Here is a 9,977-nt window from a genome sequence, read left to right on the forward strand (position 1 = left end):
AGCACTCAGGCCCTGCAGCAACACGAGGGCCAGGAGGGCAGCGGGGCAGTGGCACGGGAGCAGCACTGGCAACACCAAGTACTGCTGCTGCTGGGCACAGCTGCTGTGCCAGCACTGATCTGCCCAAGCTCTGCATACAGACATTGCTGCTGCAGCTCCAGAGAAGGGAACAAAAGGGGCATCCTGGAGAAAACTTTACTGGGAGAGAGATCCTTCAATTCATTTAAAGTCACTGAGATGGCAGCCCTTTAGTGACATTATGTGGGTCTGCAAAAAACATGGGAAGAAACAAAATGGAATAATGCACAAAAAAATGACATTTCTTTGTGGAATATAATAAAATACTAAGGCAAGTGACAGAAAAGAAAAATTCACCCACCAAACCAAACAAGTTCTGTCAAAGATGACTTTATTGCAAGTGATTTGTAGAAATTGGCAAGGAGTTTACTCTTTGTTAAACCATCCAGTCATCATTCTCCGCACTGCAGCCTTGAGCTCCTGGTTCCTCAGGCTGTAGATGAGGGGATTCAGAGCTGGAGTCACCACTGAGTACAGAACTGACACTGCCAGATCCAGGGATGGGGAGGAGCTGGAGGGGGGCTTCAGGTAGGCAAACACTGCAGTGCTGAGAAACATGGAGACCACAGCCAGGTGAGGGAGGCAGGTGGAAAAGGCTTTGTGCCTTCCTTGCTCAGAGGGGATCCTCAGCACAGCCCTGAAGATCTGCACATAGGAGAAAACCATGAACACAAAACAGATGACTGCTAAGGAGCTAGTGAATGCAGAAACTGCAAATTTCCTGAGGTATGAGTGTGAACAGGAGAGCTTGAGGATGGGTGGGATTTCACAGAAGAATCCCCCCAGGGCATTGCCATGGCACAGGGGCAGGGAAAATGTATTGGCTGTGTGAAGCAGAGCAGTGAGAAAGCCACTGGCCCAGGCAGCTGCTGCCATGTGGGCACAAGCTCTGCTGCCCAGGAGGGTCCCGTAGTGCAGGGGTTTGCAGATGGACACGTAGCGGTCGTAGCACATGATGGTCAGGAGATAAAACTCTGCTGAGATGAAGAACAGAAAGAAAAACACCTGTGCAGCACATCCAGTGTAGGAGATGTGTCTGGTGTCCCAGAGGGAATTGTGCATGGCTTTGGGGACAGTGGTGCAGATGGAGCCCAGGTCAGAGAGGGCCAGGTTGAGCAGGAAGAAGAACATGGGGGTGTGCAGGTGGTGGCTGCAGGCTACGGCGCTGATGATGAGGCCGTTGGCCAGGAGGGCAGCCAGGGAGATGGCCAGGAAGAGGCAGAAGTGCAGGAGCTGCAGCTGCCGCGTGTCTGCCAATGGCAGCAGGAGGAAGTGGCTGATGGAGCTGCTGTTGGACATTTCCTGTGTCTTGGCATGGGGATCTAGAAAAAAATTAATAATGGAATAGTTCAGTTTGGAGAGGACTTTAAATATCCCAGCCCAGCTTGGTGGCACTTTCCCCCCACTGCCTGCCCAGGCTCTGCTTCCTGGAGCTTTCCCTGCCAGCAGCTGCTTCCCTGTACCCAGGGCTTGGCCCTGCCAGTGCTGCCAGTGCCCAGTCCAGCCCTGGGTTCTCAGCTCTGCCCTGCAGACCCCTCCCAACACAGGGCACTGCCCAGTGTAAGCTCTGATTATGCAGGCTCTGATGGCAACATCACACCAACCCTGAGCAGGATGGAAAAGTGACGCTGATGCTGCCTGTGAAGAACACTGTGCTGATTTCTTTCTTTGCCTGGTTTATTAAGATCCAAGAAAAAAATTTTATATATTTCCCAATCTGAACTGAATAATTAATATCTATATGCAATTTCACATCTATGCAACCCAGAGCAGTAGATTATAAATCAGGATTTTCCTTTTTATCTAGCTAGCCCTTGCCTCACTGTGCTCCCTGTGTAATCTACCTAGAAATATTGTGCAGTTAAATGTTATCCTGGGAACAGTCCTGAACAATGCATCATCCTCTGCACACCAGGAAAACCCTTCCAAGCCTCACCTGCTGTCTCCTTCCATCCAGACCTTGTCCCCCAGTGCTGTGGGCAGCTCCCAGGGCTGGCTGAGAGATCTCCCTGGCAGGCAGCAGAGTCCCTGCCCCAGCACAGCGCCCTGGGCTGCAGGACCCTGCTCTGCATGACAGCCCTGGGCACCCCTGGCTGCTCTACACAAGAGATCATCAGAGAATGTACTCACCGAGTCTGCAGGCATTGGGATGTTGCAGCTTTAGGAGATCACTGCAGGAGCTGCAGCTGCATTGTCCTGCAGCCAGAGGCTTCCTGTGTCAAGGGCTGGGAGTGATTCTGCCCCAGTCACTTCTCAGCATCTTCCCAGCCCTGACTGATTGAAGCTCTCTGTACCTCTGTGCTGTGCCTGGGGTGGCTGCAGGCAGTGCTCGAGCCCTGCTGGGCTGGGAGAAGAGCTGCTCTTCAGCAGAAATATCTTTTTGAAGCTCTTCTTGGTTGCCAGGAGCTGCCTCTGTGCCAGGAGCCCAGCCCAGCTCAGCAGCACAGACACAGCACAAGGACTTTAATGACCCTCTCAGGGCTTTGTGCTTCTTTGCATCAGACTCAGTCCCTCAGAGAGTGTTCAAAAAACTTCTCAAGAACTCCAAGTTAGATTCACACTCCAAAGTTTCTTGAAGTTTTAATGGGTCCCACTGAGGGACCCAACTGAGAAAGTGTCCCCAGGTTGCAGTCACAGCAGAACACTGGAGGCAGTGATGACAGAAGGGGACAAACAAGGGAAAGGGTGCTCTCTGGTGCTGAGCAAACCTGGATGTGTTTCAGTAATGCAAAGGACCAAGGGCTGAGCCCCAGCCCCTGGCAAGGCACATCCTGTCCCTCCCTCATTGCTCAGGGCTCTTCCCGGGCCACTGGGCTCTGGCCATGTGCAATGCCAAGGGCAGCACCATGGGGCGGCCCCTGCCAGGCTGCTGAGCAGGGACAAGGAGGCAATGAGGCCCCAGCACAGCAAGGCTCACTTGTCCCCTGCTGGCCTCAGGCCCAGGGCCAGCCTGCATGGCCCAAGTGCTGCAGGAGTTGGCTGTGTCAGGGCCTTTCAGCTGCTGCCCATCCCTGTGCCCTCTGCAGCCCAGGCTGTCCTATGGTGTCCATGCCCTTCACAAAATTAGTGTTAAGGAGTCTTATTCTGATATTTTGGAGATTTGCTGACAGCAGGGCCTCACAGAACCAAAGTGTCAACTGTGACACTATGGAACCTCAAGGAACAAAGGGGCCTTTTGACACTGTGGGAGCTCATGGAACCTAAATCCATTTTGACCGAGTGGGGCCACATGGAACCTATGGTCCCTTGAGACACTGCAGATCCAAGGAGACCATTGTGACACTAAAGATCTTCATGGAACCAGAAGTCCATTGTGACAGAGAAAGGCTTGATGGAACCAATGGTCCGTTGTTATACTGCAGATCCAAGGAGGCCATGGTGACGCTGTGGAACCTCCTGCAGTCATGGGTGCATTGTGACACTGCAGAACCTCACAGAACCAAGGTCACCATGTTATACTACAGAACCTCATGGAACAAAGTGTATATGGTGACATTGTGGAAATGTTTCTGAGAGCATGAAAGCTCATGGAACCAGAAGTCCATTATGACCAAGGGGCCGTTCTGACACTGAGGAACCTCATGGAACCAAGGGTCCATTGTTACACTGTGGGGACTCATAAAACCAAAGGTCCATTGTGACCCTGCAGGGCCTCATGGAACAATGGAGACTATTGTGAAACAGAATCACAGAATTAATGAGTTTGGAAAAGACCTTTGAAACCATCAAATCCAACTTATGAACTAACATCACATCAAAAAATTAACCATGGCTCTGAGTGCCACGTCAAGACTTTTTTTGGCTGCTAGGGACCATGACTCCACCACTTCCCTGGGCAGAAGATTCCAGTGCCCAATCACTCTTGCAGTGAATAATTTTTTCCTGATGTCAAATCTATACTGACTCATCTTCAGTCTGTGTCCTCTCCTTCTGTCAGGTGTTTCCTGGGAGAGAAGAGAGCGACCCCCACCTGACTACAGCCTCTGTTCAGGTGGTTGTAGAGAGTCTCCCTGGAGACCATTGTAGCCATTGGGGCCATTGTAGCACGGCAGGGCCTCATGGAATCAAGGGGACCAGAGTGACAGTGTGGGGCTCCATGGGACAAAGGGACCATTCTGACACCGTGGAACCAAGGAGACCTTTGTGGCACTTTGGGGCTCCATGGAACCAAAGGTCCATTGTGACTCAGCAACATGGAGGACATTTTTACAATTTGAGGCTTTGTGAAACAACAGGACCATTGTGGCATTTTAGGGCCTTATAAAACTCCAGAAATCGTAGTGATGCTGTGGAGCTCAATGCAACCAAGGGGTCATTGTGACACTGTGGGGTGTCGTGGAATCATGGAGACTATTGTGACACTTTATGGTCCCATGGAACCAAGGAGATCATTGTGGCACTTCAAGGCCTCATGGAAGCAAGGAACCATTGTGACACTATGGGTCTCATCACACCAAGGGCTGGGGTGCCAACTGTGCGGCACCATTGAACCGAGGAGTCCATTGTGACACTACAGGGCCCCATGGAACTGAGGATTCATGGAACAGTGCTGGATCCCATGGAACCAAAGGTCCATTGTGACACTGTGGGACCTCATGGAATCCTGGAGGCCATGATGACACTTTGAGGCCTCGTTGAATCAAGGGGCTCTGCAGGGCCTTGTGGAACCAAGGAGACCCTTCTGCCATTGTGAGTCCCCATGGAACCAAGGGTCCATTGGGATACTGCAGTGTGGGAAATGCAGGCACGGAGAGCTCTCAGGGCCTTGTGCATACAGGCTCAGAGACAGAGATGGATACAGGGTTTGACCTAAGACCTTGGAGAAGACTTAGAGAATTAGAGCATTTAAGTGGAACAGACATGAACAAAGAATATGAGTTTGTAGTTAAAGTAGAAATATGTTTTAAGCAAACAGAAATTAATATTATGTAAGCAAAGCAATACATTAAAATAGTAAAAGATTTTAAAGTTTAGCAATAGAACCTTTGTAAGGCTAGTTAGAAGTTTAAGATGTATCAGTGAATGTTTGTGAAGTGTTATATGATTGGCTGAAAAATTATTCATTGAAGCAAAGCCATGGGAAATAAAGCAATTAATGATTGCTGTAAAAATACACTAGGAAGCTTTGTAGAAGTATTTGGCTAAAACACTAACATAAGGCATTGTAACTGAGAATTAACGTCTCACCCTTCTATGAAACTGATGCCATAAGGCAACAAACCATCTTTTACAAGTGTCTCAGTTGCTCCATCTCTAGTAATATTTATATTCTCATACTGTGGTACCAAGGAGATTCCTGTGACACTGCAAAGCCTCATGGAAGAAAGGAGGGCCCATTGTGACACAACAGGGACTTGTGCAGCCAAGGGGCCATTGTGACACTGCAAGACCTTATGGAAAAATGGAGAGCATGGAAATTGTGACACCAATTATGGCATTGTGTAGTCCCATGGAACCAAGGAAAGCATTCTGACACTGCAAGGCCTGATGGGAGCAAGGGACCATTGTGACATTAAGGAGGCCCACGGAAACAAGAGGCCAGTGTGACACAGCTGGGCCTCATGGAACCAAGAATCCAATATGACACTACCATGGTGACACTGCAGGGCCCCATGGAATCATGGAGACCATTGTGACACTGTGGGGCCCATGGAACCAAAAGGCCATTGTGACCCTGCAGGGCCTCATGGAAAGCTGGGGCCATTTTGACATTTCAGAAAAAAGAACATGGAAACACTACAGGGCCTCATAGAAAAAAGAGAATGTGGAACAGGTCTCGTTGGCTTGTCATCTCAGAGGCTGCCTGACAGGTCTGGCTGACCTTGGAATGTCAAGGACCACTGCTCATCAGCCCCTGGAGCACTCAGGCTCTGTCCTTTTCTTCCTCTGGAAAAGAACAGAGGAAAAGAAACTGGAAAAGAATCCTCCTCCTCCAAGTGTGTGGGGCCAATCCCCCTAAAAAATTCCCTATATGCAAGTGTTTCTCCCACACAAAAGCTGCCAGGACAGGCAGCTCTGGCCAGCCTTGGCCTCTGGTGGTCACCTCTCATTTGCCCCTGAAAAAGAGGAATCTGTGCTCTCCCTCCTATAGAAAGAACAATCCATCTCATCCAGGCGCCCATGGCCAAAATATGATTTTGTTCCAAAACTCCATAGAGCCAAGGATTGCTCCCAGTAGAAACCTCCAGGAGAGACAAATGTGACTGGTTTGGCATCACTGCCTCTCATCGACCACCAAAACACTGGGCTCTGTGCTTCCCTTCCAATGGAAAAGAAGCATCCTTCTTGTCCATGTGCCCATGGGCCAAAACTGAGATTCCACCTCACAAATTTTCTATATACAATGATTGCTTAGAGGGAAAAAGTAGCCAAGACAGACAGGTTTGGCTGGCTTAAGCCTCTGGTGATTTTCTTAAGACTATGAGGGCAAAATATTCATTTGACAACACCTTGACAAGGTGGGGCTTTGGGGCAACAAAGGACAATATAGGGACAAAGGAGCGCTGTGCTCAATGGAGTGGAGACTGAGAACAGCAGAGGAGAGACATGGGAGGAATAGAAGGGTGATTTCAGAGCTGGTGAATCCTTTTGACATAGCAGATGACAGCTGGAGAAAAAAGAATTAATGCAAAGGGCACATGAAGAGGCCCAGATTGGACAAAAAGATAAAGCAATTCCTCTCTCAGGGCAGGGCTGGGTGCAGCACATCCCCCAGAAGGAATCTGGAGCAGCCCAAGGCTTTGGGTGTCCAGGCAGAGGCAGGCAGGAGGCAGAGCTGTCAGCAAAGGAAGGGGCCAGCGAGGTGGCGCAGCCGGGGGATGACGACAGCGTGCAGGGACAGAGGCGCAGGGCATGGACACCGTAGGACAGCCTGGGCTGCAGAGGGCACAGGGATGGGCAGCAGCTGAAAGGCCCTGACACAGCCAACTCCTGCAGCACTTGGGCCATGCAGGCTGGCCCTGGGCCTGAGGCCAGCAGGGGACAAGTGAGCCTTGCTGTGCTGGGGCCTCATTGCCTCCTTGTCCCTGCTCAGCAGCCTGGCAGGGGCCGCCCCATGGTGCTGCCCTTGGCATTGCACATGGCCAGAGCCCAGTGGCCCGGGAAGAGCCCTGAGCAATGAGGGAGGGACAGGATCTGCCTTGCCAGGGGCTGGGGCTCAGCCCTTGGCCCTTTGCATTCCTGAAACACATCCAGGTTTGCTCAGCACCAGAGACACCTTTGCCTTGTTTGTCCCCACCTGTCATCACTGCCTCCAGTGTTCTGCTCTAACTGGAACCTGGGGACATTTTCATGTGAGTTGTGACCCTCAGTGGAGTCCATCAAAACTTCACGAAACTTTGGAATTTCAATTTAAGTTTTCAGAAGATTTCTGAAGACACCCTCAGGGAAGGATTCTGAGGTAAATAGCCCCAAAACCCTGAGAGGGTCATTAAAGTCCTTGTGCTGTGTCTGTGCTGCTGAGCTGGGCTGGGCTCCTGGCCCAGAGGGTGATTTTGGCAAGGAAGAAGAGTTTCAAAACATTTCTCTGGATGAGCAGCTCCTCTCCCAGCCCAGCAGGGCTGGAGCCCTGCCTGCATGTTGGAATATCCCTGCTCTATAGAGATGGGGACACTGAGTGGCTTCTTGTTTTTAAGATTTTCTTCCTTTATCAGTCTTGTTGAAGGGTGAAACATAAGACGTGTAAAATTGTATCAGAAGCCAAGTTATTTCCTGGTTACAATACCTTAGAAATATTTTTCATCCTATTCGCTTTTGCCACACAATGGTGCTAATAATTGTAACACCAGTCACCTATTATTGTATCCCACATGGTCTTGCCACAGTGCATCTTTCACAGTTTTAATTCTCCAAAATATCTGGTCTTTTTGCAAGGCCATTGCTTGAAACTTGTTTCTAGTTCAATCTCTCTCTCAACAGTGTCTTCTCTCTTCCATGGCCTTTCTAAGTCAGCACACCTTATCTCAGAGTTTGCATGCACATGTACAAGACTGTGTGAGCTTTCAGTCAGGCTTTGAGAATCCTTCACAAATCCAATTCTCACAGAGCTGGGGTGAACATTGGTGACATCAACTACAATAACCAATAGAACTGAAGGAATTCACATGTGCCTACAAAGGCCTGTGGGAGGGAGGAACATCTCGCCATGATCTAGAGGGGTGTTTCTCCTTGCCTGTTGTTGTCCCTCCAGGGCTGAAGTCACAAAGCTGTCTGAGCCTCCACAGGAGGAGTATCAGTGAGAGATTTTACCTGATAAAGCACCAAATGATCCATATACCATGGAATGGCTTTACAAGTGTGGGAAGGTTTTCAACTGCAGCTCCAACCTCATCACCCACCAGTGCCTCTGCACTGGGGAAAGGTCCTATGAGGGTGGGGAATGTGGGAAGAGCTTTGGGTGGAGCAACAAGGTGATCCAGTACCAGAGGACTCACACCAGGGAAGGCCCTCTGAGTGTCCCGGGTATTTGAAGAGGTTTCAGAACAGGTCTGCTGTCCTCTGCTGTAAGAGAGGAGAGGCCCTTCTGCTTCCCTGACTGCAGGAAGTGCTGCAGCTGCAACTCCACCCTCATCAGGCACTGGAGCATCCACACTGGGGAGAGGCCATAGGAGTGTCCCCAGTGTGGGAAGAGCTTCACCCAGAGCTCTCTCTTGGCCAAACACCAACGCAGGCACCAGTAAGGGAAGCCCTGTGAGTGCCCCAACTGTGGGAAGAGCTTCGTGTGCATCTCCAACCTCATCCCCCATCACAGGAGCCACGCTGGTTGGGCAGAGCCCTGGTGGCCCACATGCCTGGTGATCCAGGTTGGGATGACACCTGGCTGGTGCTCTTCAAGTCCTCCTGGATCCCCATGGGCACCTGGATGAACCCTGGGGCAGGAACATCCATGGGGACTCAGATCGACATTGGAAATTAATTGAGGAGATGATTTTTTGACTTTACAGCCCAAAAAATCTCATCTGCTCTGTCCAGTTGTTTCTTCTGGCGGCATCAAGCAATGCTGGATGATCTTGGAGATCTTTTCCTACCTGAATAATTTCCATGTCGATCCCATCAAAACACCCAGAATTGGGATACAAATAAAAAAATTAAGCAAAGAGATCTCAAGCTGAATCATTTTACTGGCATTTGAGCATGAATTTGGGGTTCAGGGCAATATTCAGGAGGATTTGGTATTCTGAGACTGCCTGAGCCAAGGACGATGGTGTCACGATCCGCTATTAATACAGAGCGGGGGTCGTGATGGTTCTTTTGATCTCAGAGGTGCAAAGAGCCAAAGTGCAGGGGACAAAATCAGTTTATTCAACAGCAGAAAATCAGCTTATTCAACAACAGCAATGCATTTCATCAAATGCCAACAACTCAGTTACGGTAAAGGGGAGAGGTATAGGAAACAAAGTATAGGGAGAGGGGAAGGAAAGAAAAGGGATGGGAAAATAGCTACCAACAGACGAGACGGGCGTCCTCACGGGTCATCTGATAGACGAGTCTTTGTCTGTGGGGAGATCTCAGGGGTCTTCTCCAGGGGGTAGACGGGTCTTCATCAGTGGAGAGATCTCAAAGGGTCTTTTCCAGAGGGACACTCTTTTATAGCCCTTCTCCAAAGCGAGTGGCCTCTGGCCAAGAGGTGAGAAGATTTATGGACCATTGTGTGGTGCTGCAGGAGACAGGTACGGTCAAGCAGTCCTCAGTTGGTACAACACAACCTCTGGTTGGTGCCATGACAGCACAGTCCAGTGAGCACAATACACCAGCACACAGTCACGAGCATCCACCTTGGCCAGGCCAGGAAACCATTGTTTGGAGTCAGCCTGGATGGGGTCCTCGAGGTCAGGAGGCAAAATCGAGGGGAACTTAGGACCTACCCTTACAGATGGAGACACTTCAAGAAAGAAATCATG

General features: G+C 50.2%; 1 protein-coding gene across 1 annotated transcript; it reads right to left on the reverse strand.

Moving 5' to 3' along the window:
• Nucleotides 1-392: 392 nt before the first annotated feature.
• Nucleotides 393-2,031, reverse strand: LOC148217256 (olfactory receptor 14J1-like). The gene is made up of 2 exons (XM_088158750.1): nucleotides 2,015-2,031; nucleotides 393-1,243 (listed from the first exon to the last, which is right to left on the reverse strand). The coding sequence occupies exons 1-2, from the start codon at nucleotides 2,029-2,031 to the stop codon at nucleotides 445-447; spliced, it is 816 nt and encodes a 271-aa protein (XP_088014876.1). The 3' UTR covers nucleotides 393-444.
• Nucleotides 2,032-9,977: the final 7,946 nt, after the last annotated feature.

Source organism: Sturnus vulgaris, unplaced genomic scaffold (assembly GCF_052056855.1).
Source record: "Sturnus vulgaris isolate bStuVul1 unplaced genomic scaffold, bStuVul1.hap1 Scaffold_87, whole genome shotgun sequence".
Lineage (NCBI taxonomy): Eukaryota > Metazoa > Chordata > Aves > Passeriformes > Sturnidae > Sturnus > Sturnus vulgaris.